General features: G+C 39.2%; 1 protein-coding gene across 8 annotated transcripts in view; it reads left to right on the top strand.

Annotated features, from left to right (window-relative positions):
• The window catches only part of RGS7 (regulator of G protein signaling 7), a 517,170-nt gene that overhangs the window by 230,666 nt on the left and 265,034 nt on the right, over positions 1-21,470 (top strand). For 6 of the 8 annotated variants that reach the window (XM_053909369.1, XM_053909372.1, XM_053909370.1 and 3 more), the window contains exon 3: positions 19,692-19,788. The exons of 1 other annotated variant lie outside the window; for it this stretch is intronic. In XM_053909369.1, coding sequence (XP_053765344.1) covers positions 19,692-19,788 — 97 coding nt within the window. Of the gene's footprint in view, positions 1-11,928; positions 12,050-19,691; positions 19,789-21,470 lie in introns of all 8 variants that reach the window. One more of the 8 variants, XM_053909374.1, reaches the window with a different exon arrangement.

Here is a 21,470-nt window from a genome sequence, read left to right as displayed (position 1 = left end):
TCAGGATATAATATAGATAACTCACAAAATATGTGTTATAAACAATGTTATCAGTAAGCTTCTGGTCTGCAGTAGGCTATTAATAGTTAAGTTTGGGGGGGGATCAAAAGTTATATGTGGATTTTCATCTGTGTTTAGTGGGGGTGTGGGGCAGTGTCTATAACCCACATGTTATCCAAGGGTGAACTGTACTTTCCTAAAATCGTTCAACAAATGACAGAACTGAGACTTCCACCTGGTTCTGTTGGACGAGGGTCATATATTTCTTAATTCTAGTTCCCAAAGTTGTATATCCATGAAGGTATCAAAATGTTAAGGAAGCAGGTAACAGTTTTAAAATGTTATTTAATTTTTATTTTTTTCTTTAAGACAATGAAAACCAAAGGCATTGTTTTCTTTATTCTGGCTACAAAAAGTAAAGTTCACAAGCTTTTCTTGACTGGTGGAGACTTGAAGAAATTGATCATTCTCAGTGGGGCTGTTTCAGATTATCTTGGGGTCCCTGTGGGATTTACACTTGACAAAGGGGGAAATCATTGTCAGTGGTTCAACATCACTGTGGTTTAGTGTTTCCATGCAGATTGATTCACAGCTGTGTATTGTTGGGTAGGTCCCAACCTGCTGAGCCTCTTTTCTCCTCAGTAGGGTAAAGACAAAACCATATATGGCAAATTTTGAGCCAGACTATCCCCCACTCACCCACTCATCTGACTTGTGGTGAATATTTATACTTTGGAAAAAGTTATTGCTTGGTGTATTTGTTAAAAATACACTCATTCAGAGTTTGTTTACAATATCTGATATTTGAAGTTGTACATAATTATTAAATGTATGTTAAGTGAATTTGCCTCTTTTAAAAATTAATCCCAGTACATAACCTTTATAAGTATCTGAAAGTGTCACTGACTGAGCTAGCATCCAAGTGACAATGTTTTGTGGAGCACATGTTATCTCCACGTTATCAGAAACTTGGTAAAACTTCATGTGTAAATATGCCCCATCTTTTCTGATAGATAATTATTGGGGGGTTATCACCTTATATTTAATCATATTCAATAATACCTAATTTACAATTGTTATGAATATGTAATTAAATGTGTGTGGGGTACTTGGCTCATATTTGGTGTACAATAAATGTCACTTTCCCCTTCTTTCATATCAAGCCGAGTTAGATGTTCTAGAACCTCCTGATACTCAATATTAATCCAGTAAGCATTATAGCTCATGAAGCCGTGGTTTTGAATGTACTTTATATGTTTCTTGTTGGAGCGCCCTTAGCTATAATTCCCATTAAGGTCCTCCCTGTTTATTCAATAGACATTTGATTAGACAAACAATGAAACAATGAAGGACTAAACAAAAATAGACTGAGTATATTTTGTTAAAAGATAAAGTGAGGAATGTTAAAAATGTTAAGAATTTATCTGAGCAAAAATTGATTCCAATAGGCCATTACCAAACCAGAACTGGTTATCAGCATTCTGGAGATGGGAGCTGGGAAAGTCTTATCTAGAGAAGATATAGAATCAAAGAAAGGAAATTGATGGGTTATAGCTTCAGGCATACTTGGCTGTTTATGATTGGTTGTCCTTAGTATTTGCCTTATTTGGAAGAGTGTAGTTGGCTGACTGTTATTGGTTGGCCTTAGTTTCAATTTCTTTTTTTAAAATTTTTTTAATGTTTATTTATTTTTGAGAGACAGAGAGAGACAGAGAATGAGTGAGGGAGGGGTAGAGAGAGAGGGAGACAAAGAATCTGAAGCGGGCTCCAGACTCGAGCTGTCAGCGTAGAGCCTGATGTGGGGCTTGAACTCATGAGCTGTGAGATCATGACCTGAGCCGAGGTCGGACGTTTAACTGACTGAGACACCCAGGTGCCCCCTTAGGTTTCAATTTCTTAACATTGAGATATTTACAGGCTAAGGTTGTAGTTTGCTTATATAGGCCACCAAAGTATTAGAGCCACTTAGATCTAATGGCCTCCTTGTTTAATTTTCTGAATTAATCAAATTAATTACAAACTAATTTTTATTAGTAATCATTTTCAAATTATGCTGATTAATTAATAAAATTAATATAATAAAATTATTAATTACAAAAAAATTAATTAGTACCACATGTTAGAGACAGTATGTCAAATCCCAAACACTTAGAGGTAAGAAACATAATAGAAATTTTAAGTCAGACTTAAGTCAGTATGTGATGTGGAGCCATTAAAGTTTTTTTTAAATTTTTTAAAAATATTTGTTTATTATTTAGAGAGAGAGAGAGAGAGAGTGAGAGCAGGGGAGGGGCAGAGAGAGAGACACAGAATCCAAAGCAGGCTCCAGGCTCTGAGCTTTCGGCACAGAGTCCGACACGGGGCTTGAACCCAGAAACCACTAGATCATGACCTGAGCCAAAGTCAGATGCTTAACCATCTGAGCCACCCAGGCCCGCCAGAGATTTTTAAGTGTGTAGTTAGTGGTAGGGCTACATATAACGAACCCACTGGCTTGCTTTGACCTATGCTTCTGACACGTTGATCTGGCAGGATTATCCAGAAAGAAATGATTAGGGGAAGCGGTGGCTGGAGATGGGAGAGTAATCAGGAATCTGTAGCTGCATATGAGTGGGATAGTAATGTTCATGGTGGCATTAGTAGCAAGAGAATAGGGATCAGATGCAAAAAGGTGTGTGTGTTGAGGTGGGGGCCGGGAGGGATTGTCAGAAATCGAAGACCTCAGTGAAATTCCAGCATGGGGGGGTTGGACAATGTTATATACATAGAAAAGCATGTACATATACATGCATGTGTATGTGTATGCATGTCGCAGGGCGCATTTTAAAGTCATCACTGAAATGTAGACTTGTGTATTATAGGGAAAACCATTTACTTCCGAGTGGTTCTTGTTTACCCTCACACTGCTACCGCACTCACAACACTTCTAACACCAGTTATGTGGGCTTTTTTCCACACCAAGTATTTAAGACACCAGCTGGGTGTCCTACAATTCGATTCAACTGTGACACTCACTGGAGTTAGTGCAGACCCCACAGCGTAAGGAAGGGCTCAGTCCCATGAGGCTGTCCCCACCTTAGATGTTGACAAGTAGTAGGTCCCAAGGTTACCCACAACTTTTGACCCTTGATCCTTCCCCTCCTTGGATTTAATTATTTGCTAGGAAAGCTTACAGAGCTCAGATAAATACATTTACTGGTTTATTATATAATAAAAAATATGCTATGGGAAAGGATACAGATGAATAACCATGTGAACAGATACATAGGTTTGGAAGGGTCCTAAGAGCAGAAAACCCTGTCCCCTTGGAGTTGAGCTGTGCTATCTTCTTGGCAGGTAGATCTGTTCACTAACCTAGAAGCTCTCTGAACCCCTTACTTCTGGGGGTTTTATGAGGGTTTCGTCACCTAGGCATGGTGGATCATTAACTCCATTTCCAGGCCCTCCCGCCCAGAGAATGGGGGATGGGACTGAAAATTCAAAGCTTTTAATCATGGCTTGGTCTTTCTGGTGACTGGCCCCCACGCAGGACCCCATCAAGAGTCATCTCATTGGAACAAAAGACGCTTTCACCTGAGAAATGCCAAGGGATTTAGGAGCTCTGTGTCAGGAACCCAGGGCAGAGATCAATATATATTTTTTCTATTATTTCACTCCTGTGCTTTAAAAACATGAACATCCCGGGGCGCCTGGGTGGCGCAGTCGGTTAAGCGTCCGACTTCAGCCAGGTCACGATCTCGCGGTCCGTGAGTTCGAGCCCCGCGTCAGGCTCTGGGCTGATGGCTCGGAGCCTGGAGCCTGTTTCCGATTCTGTGTCTCCCTCTCTCTCTGCCCCTCCCCCGTTCATGCTCTGTCTCTCTCTGTCCCAAAAATAAATAAAAAACGTTGAAAAAAAAATTTAAAAAAAAAAAGACAAAACATGAACATCCCATTAACACTCACCCACCCTCCAAAAAGATGCATACAAATTCCTATATATATAACATGTGGAGTAAGTTGTTCTGTGTAGCTGAAATTACGTTTGCCCCAGCTATCTCTTTAATAGCATCTCCTCTGTGATTCCCTTCACCTGGACTCTTTTTTCCATTCACACAACCTGTGTTACCTAGTTACACTATGTCATATTTTACTTTCCTTCTTTGTAATGCTAGGTAATTGTCCGAAGTTAATTTCTGTTTTCCCTGCTTGACATATAGCTCTGTTGTTGCCTTGGTGATGTATGTATTACACAGCATATGATACTGTGCTTTGTAATAAGGGATGTTGGCTTAAAGGAGAAACGCACTTTGTAATGAAAGACACATCCTGGCAAGGGTTTAAACATGCATAAGGGACACTGAGATCTTTCCCAGCCTTTTAGGTGAATTTATGCTTTTAGCATTTATATCTATTTTCTCAGTATTTTCTGGCTACACTTCAGCCACATTCACTGGAAGAAACAGAATGCATTTAGGAACTGGGATAAGTTGGTAGATGTGAATGAAAAATGGAATAATATCATTACAAATTGTATATACACATCCAATCAATCTTACTACATTTCCTTACAAATATGACTTAGTTTTTAGTATTACGTGGTGCTCCACATGCACATAACATGCAAGGAAGCACTTTACAGATTATAGGGTTAGACAGTTTTCCCCATGTAACACCATCATAATGTGGCTTCTTTTTGCATGCAAGTGCACATATGGCAGGTCAAGTTAGATCCAGGAGACATAATAGTTGTAAACGTCACACAGCTTACGGAATCTGGAGGGGAAGTATTGTTGATATAAGGACAAGTCCTTCAAACCAGTATTGCAAATGATTACATTCCATAATTTTGTTAGACACATGCACATATAAATAATAATTATTGTAACATTGCAGTATTTGAACTATTTTGGGCGTGGTACGTGTGCCTCTGACAGTAGCCAAATACACTTAGGTTTTCAGATCAGGATTTCTGGCTGGTGCTGTGGAACAGCTGCAAGCCAGCCACAGTTGCTGAGTCTATGTGACCTTCTGAAGTCCAAAGTTTAAGATAATAGATACGGGTTGTCTCGCAGTAAGTAAGGCACATTCCTTTGTTTGTTTTGTCTTTTCAGTTTATCATGAAATCTTTGAGAACTTTTGTCGGGAAGAAGGCAACCAAGAGGTCTGATGCCCTTGGTATGGAGAAAACAAAATCACGGGGGATATAAAAGAAAGTTATTGGGCTAGAAGTTATCCATCCAGTTGTCTAGGCTTAGACCTACTTTGCCTAGGGATTTTGTGTAAACAAATCCACAATGCATCCTAATTTCCCTCTCTAGAGTACAAGAGAATGAATGAGCAGTTGCACTAAGCCTGTATGGAGAGCTCTCTTTCATAGGTGGATCAGCAAGGGGGCTGTTTTGCCTGCTCCCCATTCCCAGCCTTGCACATGTAAAAGATGAACCAGAAAATTTACATTGAGTTTTCTCTTCTTTAGAGCTAACTGTTCAGTGGGTTCGGAAGATCAATATGCCTGTTCAAATGCTTCTGAAAAATAAAGTCCATTTTAACTTTGTAGTGCCTTGAATTGGCAGCACTTAGCAAAGGGACAGTTAAAGGGGGAAATGTTTTTCCTTTTTCCTTTCTACGATTTACTCATCGATCTCAAAAGAATTCTAGAAAATTGAAATTTAAAAATCAATGTATGAAATAAGTAAACCAAGGAATGTCACACAGAGGAAAAGGTCAAGCTCAGCAGGAGCAAAAACCAATTTAAAACCTTAAAAAGCATGAAACCTAAGGCCAATGGCCAAATCACTACACATATATTTATTTTTAGCGTGTGCATCTGGAGTAGATGATCATGGCAATCATGATGGCCGTGATTATGCTTTTGTCCTCCTAAAGTGCTTTTGCCTTGCATTCAGGTTATAATCCCTTAAAAAATGTTTTGAATGAGACTCACAGGCAGGGTATTAATTCTTAGACTAAGCAGCCCGGATGAACCTCTGCTAGCACTAATCATGTACAGGTGTCCCTGCGTTTAGAAAGTTCTCTTTATGCCACTTTGCTTTTATGAAAGAGATATTTTAGTACCTGTTTTTACTGGCCAAAATACATCCAAAGATGGTTTTCATTTCTACGAAAAAAGGCCCAAACTGGAATATTAAGCATCCTTTCTGCAGCAAGCCCTTAATAGAGGCAGTGCTTACCCCAGTCAGTGAGCGTGGTGCTGGCTAGTGCCTTCCCCAGGAACTACATTCAGTGTTTCAGCATCATGCCACCAGAGCTTTGAATTCTGTCCGTGACCATCTGTGCTTTATCTCCACTTATTTTGTGTAGCTGTTGGCAAAATGTGACCTAAGGTATCAGAAAAGCCTAGGAGACTTATTTTGGGGGTCTGGGAATGTCCAGAAAACTTTCCAAATAAATTTGTGGTAATGGCTTCTTCACCTTAAGCCATTATGGCTTATGAGAGGTTTCATGGGAGCGTTACTTTTTCATAACGGGGGAAACCTATATGTTGTGGGGGTGACTGAAGGTCATCTTTTTGATCACTTCTGGCAAAACTACACAAAAATTGTCCCAGAGACATCTCTGAGCCCCCATTTTACAAAAGAATTTGTCATAAAGTAAGTTACTTAAGTAATATATTTTGGTATCACATCATTGAAAATACGGGTCTTCAGCCCTTACGCCTACACTTAATCCAAATCCCTTGTTTCCTCTCAGGGGAAGCAGAGCACAGCTATTGCTTCTGGCTCCAAAAATAGCACTCCATGTGCTGACAGGTTTTGTCCAGAGCAGCACTCTCAACCTGGATTTTCTGAGAATATTAAGCCCTAATTGCCTGAGGGAGCCATTGTATGTGATAAATTAACCTCTCTCCTATGCATTTGGAATGCTGCTAGTCCTCTACCAACTTGAGAGAATTGAGAAAATAATTATTTATATTCTGAAGGGCTTAATTCTCTTACAGAACCCTCACTGAGAAAGAAGGCTGTGTAGGGCATGACTTCATTTGGCATTATTGTTTGCATTTTTATAACAGAAGCGTCTAACTCAGGTGAACCTGTCTGTACATCAATGAAACCACTGGGAAAGCATCCTTTCATTATCCTTAGAAAGGACCTCACACCTTTGGCTTCTGAGCCCTGGCAAGAAGTTTCAGATTCTAGATTCCCAAGAAGGCATATGGGCAAAGAGCTGCCTGGCTGTTCAAGGTTGGGAAATAGTACATTCCACGGTGAACACAGATGCCTTGTCTCTCCAACTTAGAAAGTTTGTCATGTTTTCCCACCATGATCAATGCTGCAAGAACATGTATCTCTTACATTTCCTCACTCAGTGTGCTATCCTTTCTGGTCTTGACCCTCTTGATTAGTATCTGTATCTGAAGTCTCCCTGACAGTGCTTGGACTCTGAGAACTTCATCGCATATTTATAGCTCTTACCAGGCTAAGGGTACAGAAAGGACAAAAAACAATGAGTATAAGATGGATCAAAGGTCAAGCTTCTTGTTATTTTTACTACTTCTTACTTTACCACTGAATGCTTGGTCTTCTGAAATCAGAATTCAGTTCGACTTCTGCACTTAAGAAGACCCTGGTACATGTGCTCAGTGACTTAAGGATAGTATTCATAATAATACTTGATAGTTTTTATAACTATGTATCTTATACATATATGTCACTTGCTCCTCATTGAACATGAGAAATAGAATTATTTCTATTAGAATTAATAGAATTAATAGAATTATTTCTATTAGAATTAATAGAATTAATAGAATTATTTCTATTAGAATTAATAGAATTAATAGAATTATTTCTATTAGAATTAATAGAATTAATAGAATTAATTCTATTAGAATAGAAATTATTATTAGAAATTATTAATTTATTAATAATATTAATAGAAATAATATTATTAATAGAAATAATATTTCTATTAAATTATTAATAAAAATTTCTAATAGAATTAATAGAATTATTAGTAGAATTATCTCCATTTAATGGATAAAGATACAAACGTTTAAAATGGGAGGCTTCCCCAAGATGAGTGAACTACTATGCCTTCCAGCTGAATCTTTAACCTAGCCTCATTTCACATTTGGACTGGACTACATAGCATCCTCCTTCCATTGTCTCCAGACACTCGGCTAACTCTGGAGCTTTACGTGTTCAAATTAATTGTACAGTCTTGCCTCACTTCTTGCCTCCTGTGTTTGATCCCACTGTTCCCAACATCATTCCACATCATGCCAAGTGTCATTATGGAAATTGTGTAATGACAAGAGACCTTGAAAGAAGAATTTTCATGTCTTTCTCTGAGAATCTCTATAGATTCTTACAGAACAAATAATGAATGTGTGGTAATATCTTTAATGGAATGATGAAACATGGCATCCATATTTCTGTCTTTACTTTTATTTGGTTGATTTCTAACTGTTACCTGCCCCCCCATCCCCTGGCTAAAAATACTATGTAAGCTTGATGATATGAGAACTCCTTAATGAGGCTGAGAGCAAGAAAGGAGGGGATGAAATAAAGTCAGGTTTTTGTTGTCTTTCTTGTTATTTAAGCATGAATGTTCAACTTCATTATGTCATATTAATGACATTTTTGTTCACAAATACTGGATGCTTATTGAATATGTGGAAGGGTGGACTTCACTGCATTTTATAGTTTGTAGATAACTGTGTTGAAACTGAATTACAGGTTAAATAATTTATATTTTAATGTAAAAGCTAAAATGAATCTGATGTCTCCTGATTTAAATTCCATCTTCCCTTCATAGCCATTCCTGTCTCTTTTATGCTCATGAATTCTTATGAATTTGTATTCATTGAAACCTTTTTGAAGACATTCAGATTTTCTGTAATCAAGTGAAGACTTCAATGACTCTGATAATTTTGACATAATTTTTTTTATCTAAGAGCTCAGGAATATATCACAGGTGATACTCACCCCTTTAGGCAGTAGGTGTGAATGTTCTTAAACTATAATAAAAGATTTTAACATAATGATCCTGGAGAACAGAGGTACCTAGGAAACAGTGCTGAGTGAATTTCTCCTGAGGGATGAGTCTGAGGAGAAAGATGAAGGACAAAGTCATTGATAGAAGCATCATTTGTTTTAACAGTTCCCATGCATGAAATTTGCAACTTTGTAGGGGGTTTACAGAATAGTGGGGCTGTTCTAGGCCTTCAGCAAATGTGCCATTTTCTGAATCACAAAACACCATGATGAGAGCTTTCTTTCTGCCACTGGGTTGATCTCTTGATCTCAGTCACTTTATGTAGATGGCTAAGATGCTGTCTGTCCATTATATAAGATTGTTCTTAATCTTGGATGGAGGATGGATAAGGTAGTAAGCATAAATTTCTGTTCTGCCAAGTGTGAAGGTTTTGGAGGAAGGGATAAAGTTTATTTCACAGGCTCCTGGAAATGGGTCTGTGGTGCTGAATGGCCAGCAATAGACCAGGATTTCTTTATCATTTAGGGCTGGCAATACCAAGGGAGGTACTCTATGCAGAACTTTGCGAAAGGGTGGGCCTCCTTATTAGGGGAAGGGGATAACACAGGATCAGAATTTATAATTTATGTACCATGAGTATGATAGACAAGGTCTTAGTCACTGAAGTCTGGAATTTTAAGATGAGGGTGCATCTTTTAAACTTGGGAAAGTCCAATATTAGTTAAAAAATTAAATAATACCTATGACTTCAGGTAACAGGATGTATTACCCAAGGAGCCACAAAACTTAAATGGGTTCGGAAGGTGTTGGATGAATTTATGAACAATGAAGAGACATACATGGTTGTAAAGAGAAGCTAAGGTTTGATCAAAGAACTGAAACACTAGCGTAATTCCAAAGCTATTGTTGAGCTCTTGTACTCTGTGACAGTACTTTGAGGCCCTTTCCATTAATGAGACTGTGTTAAAATGGCAAGCTCAGTCAGGAGCCTCCTGACATCTCTTATTGGTCCTTTCTCCTAATGTCGGAGGATTAGTAAATACAGGGTATATTCTGCATTCTCTTCCTTTTTCTCTCGCTCAAGGCAGTGGCTGTCTTTAGATCATTTGTTTCCTAAATATTCACTGAGAAGTTATTTTAAGAGAATGACTGGTCTGTCTTTGCTAAACCCTGGAGGCTGAGGAATTTCAAGCTAATTCCAGAAACTAAAATAGGAAAAGAGCTCATTCAGAATCAGGTATCTGCATCAAGGAGAAAGTTAGCAAGAAAGATTTCTCATTCATCAGGATTTCTCCTGTCTCCTGAGTGAGGGCTGATGATAAGACTATTGATTCTGTCTACCAGGGTGATAATGAGGTGTGACTAATTTAAAAAGAATGTAAACAGTTTAGTCCATTAGCACTGAATTTAAAAGGCAGAGAAAAAAATAATTTCTAGATAGACCGGTCTAGTTGCTGAAGACCACTAGTCGTTGCACAGAATGTTTACATACAGTATATTACAGCACATAACTGGGGACATTTGACCCCAAAATGTGTGATGATAGATGTTTGAATAGTTTATAGTATAAGATTTTAATCTTATTATTTGAGCATGCTCAGTCCAAATTTTTAATGAAAAAAATTATAAAGGTAATATATAAACAAGGTGCATGGTTAAAAGACAAACAAGCCTACAGATAGCACAGAAATATGTAAAGTGAAAAACAGAGGATCTCCACCACCAATTCCTTATGGTCTCTGTCCCCAAATACATAATGGGGGCTCACCATCAAAATATTTATAATCTAAAAGGAATGAGGGGCACTTGGGTGGCTGAGTCGGTTAAGCATCTCTGACTCTTGATCTTAGCTCAGGTCTTGATCTTAAGGTCATGAGTTCAAGCCCTGCATTGGGCTCTGTCCTGGGCATGAAGCCTACTTAAAAACAAAAACAAAACAAAAACTTAGGGAGGTGCCTGGGCATCTTAGTCAGTTGAGTGTCTGACTCTTGATTCCGGCTTAGGTCATGATCTCACAGTTCATGAGTTCAAGCCCCACACTGGACTCTGCAGTGCTGAGCCTGCTTGAGATTTTCTCTCTCTTTCTCTCTCTGCTCCTCCCCTGTTCTATCTCTCTGTCTCTCTCTCAAAAATAAATAAACATTAAACAATTTTAAAATATTAAAAAATAAAAGAAATGATAAATAGGTAAAGAATCAACTTATACATAAGTCATTTAAAGTAAGGTGGGCATAAATAAAAAAATAAAGTTATAATAAAGTTATCTATGAGTTCCAAAGGAGCTATGATTGTATTCAGCTGGGATGAGGGAGGCAGGGGAAAGGATTAGGGAAGATTTCAGTAAGAAAATTAATGTCAAAATTATCTTAAAAGTATAATAGAATTTCCCCCAGAGAAGGTAGAAAAAGGAAAGACACAGCTGGCAGAAGGAATGGTATGAGAAAATGTGAAGCAATGAGCCATAGCTGGGCATTTGTAGAGCATGAGGTGTTGTGAGGAGAGTGGGAATTTTCAAGGCTGGAATAATTGTTTTGGACCTTACTGTGGATAAATTTGAATTGTTATTTAACTTACAGAGAGTTTATGAGGTCGTCAGGTCAATCAAAAATTGAAATAAAGGGTGACATATTCAACTTGCTCCCAAGTTAATTTGTCTGTTGAGCGGACTAAGATAGGTGCCACCAGGAGTCTATTACAGAGAGAATATCAAACAGGCTACCCGTGAAGTAAATGATGACACAGTGGACATGGGTTTGAGAATCACTGTAGCCTTCAGAGAGGTGGACAGAGCTAGATGAGGTGGCAGAAGGATTCTTGTACAGGTCACCATTGTAAGCAAGAGTCTTGCTCATTCTCCTCTTGAAGCTAGGATGAGCAATTGATTTAGGATTCACATGTTCTGCATCCTCCTTCTCTTTCCATTGCTTTATCCTGGCTGCCCTGTAGGCTCAGCTCAGTCTTATCTTTTTCATGAAACCTTTCCCAATATTTCAGGAGACACTGGCAACTCTCCTACTTGAACTCTGACTGCAGTAACAAGTAGCCATTAGCCTCCTTTTGAAAGTTAAACAAATGGCCCCTCAGAGGAACAACAACAACAAAATAATCTGAAAACGTAAGTTATTCTGTCATAGATATGTAATATTCTTGGGTTTTTTGTTTTGTTTTGTTTTGTTTTGTTTTTGTGTGTGTGTGTTTTTTTAACTCATGGGCAAATACTGCCATGACCACATATTACATGTAAATTAGCCAAGAAGCTTCTTTCTCTCTTATGGCTGTGAAAACTACTTCTGTTGAGTTGCTTGCCTGCCCCATGGTTCTTCTCTTTTTGCCTTTTTGTCTTTCTTTGGTGCTGTATCATTACTCAGTAGGTCTCTCTCTCTTTCCCCTAGACTGGTTCTCTTGCATTTCTTTTTCCTACCATACTACTCTATCCCTATGTTTTCAGTAGGTTTTTCCTATTGAATAAAGCTATAGTGAACACTATTGTTTTTTTCTGCCAGCACCCCTTCCAAACTCAACCACCCAACAAAGCATAGTTTTGGCCCCAATTTCAGGTATGGGAATGAGAGGGAGAAGCGATTTCTCCTTGGGTTTCTGGACTACAAGCTATAAAACTCAGAAGGTAGGGGCACCATGTTGCCTGCTCTATCCATTGGAGAACGAGGAGAAGCTTCTGAACGGTGGAGAAAAGTGAAGCAGACATGAAAGGGGCCAAGATGAAAGGCAGAGACAATGTTCTGCCTGAGACCCACTCACATTTTGATCTTTGAGTTACATAAAACATCCCACAATGCTTACAACACGTTTCCTTGTTTGTGACAATTTAAGTCAGAATTCTATCACTTGTAACCCAAGTAATCCTAACAAATCTAATGAGCATAGTTGTTTGTTTGTTTGTTTATTATATTCCTTAACATAGATGAGAGAATTGCTTTATTTAAAAACAAATGAGAATAACATCCATAAACTGGAAGAAATCTTTCTCTACTTCTGTAAAATCATAGAAACATAAAATCTCTACCTTCTTAAAATTAGTTATTGCTCTTGAAAAAATAAATCTACACACAAGATGAACTAGAACAGGTTTACATGTAACTAGATTTTATAAATGTGCTTTTTAGTCATAATTTATTCATGAAAATGGTAGCTTTTTCATGTGAAAAAGCAATTAATTCTGGGTTGAGAAACTGACTGCCATCACTGTAACATGCAGGAAAATCATACCAATTAGAAGCAACTTTAACTGAATTATTGTAGCAGAAAACAGTTTGGGTTGCAAATTTTAATCTCATAATTCTTATTTAACCTTCATTAGAGGCTGACTCTGCTTTCTCGCTGTCACCACTGAATTCGGAAGTGCAAATCATATTCTTCTTTAGCAAGGCTTCTTGAAGGGAAAAGAATTATAGGCAGATTTAAGTTATATAATACCTGCCACCACTAAATTCTAAGCTATCCAAGAAACACCTGTGTAATTGTTTCTGTCATAGCGAGCACTTGAAATGATGGCCACACACAATGATTTGAAAGCATGTGCACGTAGGAAAAAAATCCATTCAATATGCCCTTTCAGGCTCTCATTTATATTTCCAAACGTCTGTGCTTAATGGTGAATTACAATAAGAAGTTGGGAAACTTCCTTTTTGAGATTTTGATTGATTCATTTCTCTTTTAGAACTACGGAGAACAAAATGTTTTAGCTTTGTTTCATACAAATGTTTCGCCTACAGTCAGGGTGTCTCTGCATGAAATCAGTAGTACTGATATTATGATAAAGTTCTGGCAAATATAGCTGCAAGTAAATCTAATTAAACTCCCATCATTGTTTAGAACATTAGGGAACAAGAAAGGTTTCAAGGCAGTGATTTGGTTTTCATAGGTACGTGGGAGTCCCCTGTCTGACGGGCCCCTCTTGAATAATTAGTAAAGCTCCTCAAAGATGTACCTGCATAGTCTGCTTTCTCTTTCATTCCACCAAGTGTGAGGGCGGGCACTGTTTAACCTGAGCAGTATTTGAAATACATCACAAGCATTGAAGTGACTTCTAAACTATTCCAAAGGAAAGGCTAATTACGAATTCCCGGAAAAAGAGCAGTGTGTTGGAGTTCAGTAGCGCCTTTCATCTCAAGAGCTTACACGTACGTGACGGTGAACTTGAGTGTCACACCGACAAGTAGGACCTACTTCAGTCACTGATTTACCCTCATGTTTTGAAGGAAGGAATTCCTCTAATAAACAAGCTGAAGAACCCCTGCATGAAATAGAACAGAAATAATATTTTAGCTTATTGCACCTTGAGCTCTTCTGTTCTAATATTTCTGACCCAGGCTAGTTTTTCACCAAATGTCAGATAAGAGGAAAAAATAAATAAAACATTTTCAAAATCTCAAAGTGAAATCTTAAAATGATTTAACTTGCACTTTTGCTTTAGGTCTCAGAAAAATCAAACATGTGCTATAAACAAAAATTCAGTGCTTCCCCCTGCCCCACCTTGTGGGCCATATACTTTACATATTAACAATACAAAAATGAGTAAGGTGAGATTTCTTTTTTTGGAAGTTCACATCTGAGGGAGAACAGAGAGATGTAAGATAGTAATTAAAATGTGAAGCACTCTGTAATAGAGGTCTAAAACTTTTTTGAACAAATTGAACCATGGATATTCTCAAAACTACTTTGCAAGAGATAATTTTTACTCTTTAACAAATAGAGAATTAGTTCGGGTAGAAAAAAAGATTACTTTTGCAAAGAGTACTCAATCTCAATTCAATTTTTTTTTCTATTTTTTACTTTAGAGAGAAAGAGAGAGAGAGAGCACAATCAAGGGAGAGGGGCAGAGGGAGAGACAGAGAGAGTATCCCAGGCATGATCCCTGCTAGGCGCTGAGCCTGGCGCGGGGCTCAATCTCATGACCCTGGGATGATGAGCTGAGCCAAAATCAAGGGTCAGACACTCAACCAACTGAGAAACCCGGGTGCCCTGTAATTCAGTCTTTTGACCCTCTAAATTTCAAGAGGCAAATTCATCAAGAAAATATGAGAGCAGGGACATTTTCACTTTGTCAAAAAAGAATGTAATTCATTCCCCCCTTCTTCTAAATATTATTTTTCATAGTTTACATAGTCCTTGCTTATATGCAAAAATATTCTTCCTGACATTTCTTCTAATCAAACCTGTCTTTTGAGGGGCAACACAAACCCAGTCTTCTATTAGAAATCCAAGAGAGAGCTTGTCCATAGGTACCTCTGTCTACTTTGTGATTGGTAGTTGGTTGCCTCTAATAAATAGTTGGCATTTGACCACAGCTGTCTTTGCCAGCCCAATTGTCAAAGAAAGAGAGAAGGCCTGTGGCTTCCTAGTATAATGATGAGAGAAGAAACTTATGTTGATGAGGATGATGATGATGAGGAGGAGGAGGAGGAGGAGGAGGAGGAGGATAGCAGTATTATGGGTACACATTTAATTAGCATTGATTCATCAATCCTCACCCCTGATAAGATGTATACTATTAGTATTATCTCCATTTTACAGATGAGAAAACTGAGTCTCAGAGTTGTAAAGGAAGTTAACCTGTTTGTTCATACAATTTGCAGGTAGCACAGCCAGGATTCAAACAAATTTGGCCTCAGTTCATGCTCTTAATCCCTTTGCTATATGCATTGAAATTAAAATGTGCTGACAGTTGGAAGCAATTTGTAAAAGTTCCTGATCAATTTAATGGGTTCATCTATTTGTCTCTGACAGGGAACAGGCTCTTTTTTTTTTTTTTTTTAAGTTTATTTTGAGAGAAGGTGAGAGAGAGTAAGCAGGGAGGGGCGGGGCAGAGAGAAGGGGAAAGAGAATATCCCAAGCAAGCTCTGCACTAATGGTGGGGCTCAAACTCACTAACCATTGAGATCTCAACCTGAGCCGAAACCAAGAGTCAGATGCTTAACTGACTGAGCCTGAGCCACCCAGGCACCCCAGAAACTGGCTCTTTAACTTAAGTGAGGAAACTTACCCAGTTCTGAAAAGTGATGATTATTTCTAGACTTCAGTGATTTTGTAGCTGGAAGAAATCTTACAGATCACATGACTCTAACTTCTTGTTTGAAGGGTGAAGAAAATAAGACTCAGAGAGAGCCTCAGTGACCAGGCATGCCCAGTGACCAGGCATGCTCAGTGTTCTGTCATCCCATGCTGAAATTTTCCTCACCCTAGGGCTTGAGAGTGAACATAGTCTAACCCTTCACAGCTCAATGGCACACTGATGAAGATGACAGATGATAGACGGATTGATCAATAGATGTGTGTATGTGTATATATCTTCTTTTGGAATGTTGGAGCTATCTGAGAGCTATCTGAGTCTTTTGACCTTAAATTTAAATCGTCCCACAGAAGTTTAGTATTTATTGGAGTTACTTTATATATTTTCTTGTCCCTCTTGCTGCCTAGCTTTTTCTATTAGTTTCTCTGCTCTTAACATTCTGTTTTTCACCGAAGTTGCCACTGCAAATAGTGGGAAAGCAGATAATCAAGTGTGTTAAAACCACGCTTAATATAAAAATAAGTAGACTCCAAGTGAATGCTTAAGGAAACTTTATTAAGTAAGATGGATATGTTTTTTACATGTGGCTTCTGGGACTGATGTTACCTTTTAGAAACCAGATTGTTTTTGTTTTTGTTTTTGTTTTGTTGTTTGAGTTGTTCTTTGTTCCTTCTAGGTCATGGTAAATAAGCTTCATGGATAAATAATATCTGAATAAAGATATAAACAACTGAATACCTTTTGATGATCACATTTTCAGTCTAGAACACGCATCCTCTTTTTACGTGGAGTTTAATTTTTTTTTTTTCTATTGTGGAAATTATGGCTCAGAAAAAAATTGAAACTTTCAAAATAAAACCACAGAGCTCACTTTCAATTCCCAGTTTCCTAATCTCATTCCTTTGGGATCCAGTGAACTGAGAGGCGGTGCGACTTTGCAGAGAAAACACCTCTACTCATAGCAATGAACCTTAATTCATCCCCCACCAGAGCTGATTGTTGCCACATCCTGGGGTGTTGGAGGTACTAACGGGTGTCAGAAGTTTCCACATCTGTCTAATCTGACCTACTTTAAACCATTAAACTGATAATCCAAGGGTTTACAGGCTGCCACTATACATCGCAGAACAGCTTATTTTCCATTCCTGGACACTGTCAGGTGAACAAAGGGCAAACAGTAACAAAACAAAAAGTCATAAAAGTATAACTATTTTCAGTTTTCTATAGTTAGATGAAATGTGTTCGTTACGTGAAACGATGTAGCTGTTGTTAGGGTCTTTGGAGGGCCGATTATAACACCTTCATTTTCCGAATTCCGAACCAGTTGAGAACCACAACTAAAGCGTAAGGCAGAAAGAAGTCACAGCATCAGCTGCGTTGCAGGTACAGCTATTATTGAAGAATGTTCATGCACACATAAACTTTAATCCTGAAACCCAGTCCTCATCAGACGTACTCGCTCACTCGGGCAGGTCTCTCACACAGCAGAGTTAGATGTGGGCTTCCCAATGGAAGGAGGATGGGCCCACAACCAATTGCTCATTTCCCAGTTCTTCTGCCTGATCAGTCAGCCCAGGCCTGGAGTGGCAGGTGTGAGGAGCAGAAAGGTGTAGGGGACTGAGGCAGTGGTGCTCCCTCTGAAGAAAAACAAGAAACAAACCACAACATGGGGAGTGGAGAATAAACATCCCTCAGCATTGGGGGTACGTGTGGATATTTGAAGTCCAAGCTTTATTATCTGTGTATGGTGCTTTACGTATGTTGTATCATTTAACCTTAAAATCATTACCCCGGCCCAGCCCCAACCCCACCCTATGAACACTGTAAAGGAGTAATTATAAATATTATTATCACCACTTACAGGTGAGAAAGCAGCCTTAGAGAGGTTGCTTACTTAGCTCAAAGCAACATGGATGGTCATAAGAAGAGCTGAGTCAGAAACCCATTCTTCCCACTTCTCCAGTTTCTGGTGAACAGTTTCTCATGTTAATAAGTCTGAAAAATACTCATCCAGGCAAATAAAATTTCTTATTTGAAAACCATTCTGAAGCTGTGTTGGTGAGAATTTGGCAATTCACTGGTATAGGGTTTAGACTGTGATTTTTGTTAACTTTTTATTTTGGAATGATTTCAAGCTTTTAAAATTAAAACTTTAAACATTTCTGTTTAAATAATTAAAATAAATTGTTTTAATGTTCATTTATTTTTGAGAGAGAGACAGAGACAGAGCATGAGTGGGGGAGGGGAAGAGAGAGAAGGAGACACAGAATCTGAAGCAGGCTCCAGGCTCTGACCTATGAGCACAGAGACGGACACGGGGCTTGAACCCACGAACTGTGAGATCATGACCTGAGCTAAAGTCGGACACTCAACTTACTGAGCCACCTAGGCGCCCCTAAATAATTTTAAACAGAAAAGATGCAAAAATAGTTCTGAGAATTCCCAGATGCGCTTTACTCAGCTTCTGCTAATATAAACATCTCATAGAATTCTAGTAAAATTACCAAAAACAGGAGATTGATATTGGTACACTCTTAACCAAACCACAGACCTTACTCCGATTTTACCACTGTTTTCAGTACTGACTGTGACTTTTTCTTGAGGACAGCAACTGTATTACATTCATTTTCATTTCCACAGTGCCCATCGGTAAGTCTGATTGAGAGTCGGTGATCCCAGCTGTTTGTGGAACGAGTCCGTGAATGACTGGATGTTGAGCTCCATGGCACCACTTCTGTGTGTTTGTGCGTATATGTGTGCCACAGATTTAGAGACACACAGCGGTTATGATTTGCATGAATGTTATTCAGAACTAAATTCCACATCAGGCTTTGTAAAGCATAGTTCTTTCAAACCGTGAAAACTTCTCAAAAGCAGGAGATAGTGTACTAATCAGACTGAAACATAGATACGGTGGAAATGGTCCGAGAGCTACAGTGCTGCGTGCATCTGATCATGTGGGTAGGAATCACCCTTGAGTAAATGCCTGGGCAAGAGAAGCCTCAGTTGCTGGCAGTTGGTCCTGCTTTTCTAGGTAGGTTAAAGTTCACAATAAACCAAATCATAGAAACTGTCTTGCTTGAAGAGGAAATCCACACAGACACTTTTTTTTTAAATTTTTTTTAACGTTTTTATTTATTTTTGGGACAGAGAGAGACAGAACATGAATGGGGGAGGGGCAGAGAGAGAGGGAGACACAGAATCGGAAGCAGGCTCCGGGCTCTGAGCCATCAGCCCAGAACCTGACGCGGGGCTCGAACTCACGGACGGTGAGATCGTGACCTGAGCTGAAGTCGGACGCTTAACCGACTGAGCCACCCAGGCGCCCCCACACAGACACTTTTAAGGTTTCTCTTTTCTTTTGCACTGAGTTCCGTAGAGAAAACATTAACGAAGGGAGAATTTTGCTATTACAGTGGTTTCTGACAGCTTCAAAAATAAACACTCTTTTATGTCGACCTTTATAACCAAAGAATGTGAAACGAGGAGAGAGAGGTGCTATTCAAAGCACAGAATTCCTTTTAGTAGCTTAATGGAGTTTAAAGTGGCCACTTTGCTTACTGTTTTCTCCATCGTCTTTTAACCAAAATAAAATATCAATATGATGAAGTGTAGAAAGGCAAGAATGTGGTATTATACTCAGTTGGGGAAAACTGGTGTAATTGTTATAAGAACTGATTTTTCTAAAAAGTTCAACTTTTAAAGGGTTTTAATTATTTTGTTACAGATGGAAGACGTCATAGCACGCATGCAAGATGAAAAAAACGGAATTCCTATTCGTACTGTCAAAAGCTTTCTTTCCAAGATACCTAGTGTCTTCTCTGGTAAGTGTGTATTCGGCACAGCACCCTTTTCTCCAGCACCTTTGACATGACTATTTAAAAACAATTGTAGCCACTGAGAATGGAAACTCTCAAACTCATGCATTCACCAACTCCTTATAAAATACTCATGCCAACATCACGTTGGATCCTTGGAGTGACAGTAAAACAAATCCAAAAGACAAAAAAGAAAACAAGTAAAAATCATGACTTTAATTGACTCTGGGTCAGTTGCAAAGACATAATGAACAAACGTGAAATAACAGAAGATGATATTAAAGATTATATGAAACAAGATGGTATAGATTATATGTAGGGATTGAGAGCATGAAAAAAATCAATGAGGAGTCAGGAAGGGTTTCCTGGACAGCAGGGGCGAGCTGAGTTTGAAAAGTGAGGAGTCCTGTCAGCCTCAAGCCCCCCCAGCTGTGTGTGCAGCACTGGGGTGACCAGGGTGAGGATGTGTAGAGGGAACAATGTGTCGAGGGGCTGTAGAGATGGAGCAGGCAGACTTGGGTCAGAGGATGAGGGTCTTGGAAGCCCATCCAATGAATCTAACCGTGACGTGTGGAGAATATGGAGACACACTTTAGACTCTCCCAGAGCACGTAGGCCCTCAGGGTGAATTGGTGTTCAGTGGGGGCTGCTGTCACTATGGTAGGTCTGAGGCCTGTGTAGGGATAGTTTGGGTGCCAACATTCTGATATCCAGGAAGTGAAGGCATAGAGAGGATGCCTTCATTCAACATGAGGATTCAACATGAGGATCTGTTGAATAGCTGGGAATATAAGCTTTAGGGGATATGACCCAGTGGTGTTGGTTTTGTTTTTCACTTGGGTGGCTGTGAGACAAAGGACTCGTTAACAGAAATAGGTAGACCCCACGGGTCTGATTAAAAGGGACTAGGAAAAAGCCTAGAGACATGGATAGGAGTAAGTTAGAAATCTATGCTCTGGCTCCACGAGACTGAAGCTGAGCCTGAGCTGTGGGGCTTGGGCATGCTGGGCCTGGGCAAGCACAGCTTGGAGAGGAGGCAGAATCAGACAGGCCAGAGCCTTCACAGTGAGTCAGTAGGCTGAGGAGGCTGGTGCAGAGCATGTGGAGGAAGGGTGTTGATGGGGCTCCTGAAGAAGAGTTCTGTGGTGCTTCATCGTGAACAAGTGTCGAAAGAAGAGCAATGGTTTTCAGCCTTGGTAAGAGGGTAGTAATTACCAGAATGCAGATAGGTGGGCCTACATGTTTGTGTTTAGTGGCTGAATTTTCTCTGATGGAAAAGGAGAGAGAACAGGGACCAGACAAAAGCTGCAATAGAATGGGGGCGCCTGGGTGGCTCAGTCGTTGAGTGTCTGACTTTGGCTCAGGTCATGATCTCACAGTTTGTGAGATCTAGCCTGGGAAGGGCTCTGTGCTGACAGCTCAGAGCCTGGAGCCTGCTTCCGATTCTGTGTCTCCCTCTCTCTCTGCCCCCCACCCCCCATGCTCTGTCTCTCTCTCTTTCAAAAATAAATATTTTTTAAAAAGCTGCAATAGAATGAAATTTGCTCTCACAAAATATGCCCCTTTTTTCTTGTTATTTCCTTTCATGCCCACTTTGTTCCAGTTCCTTGTTCTTCTTTGACAATAGCCTATATTGTATTGTCTAACATCTGGGACTGTACCCCATCTCTTCCCTTCTCACCATCTCA

This window comes from Panthera pardus, unplaced genomic scaffold (genome assembly GCF_024362965.1).
Source record: "Panthera pardus isolate Hobbes unplaced genomic scaffold, ASM2436296v1 HiC_scaffold_21, whole genome shotgun sequence".
NCBI lineage: Eukaryota > Metazoa > Chordata > Mammalia > Carnivora > Felidae > Panthera > Panthera pardus.
Note: the sequence above shows the minus strand (reverse complement) of the source record. Positions and strands in the feature narration are given on the sequence as shown.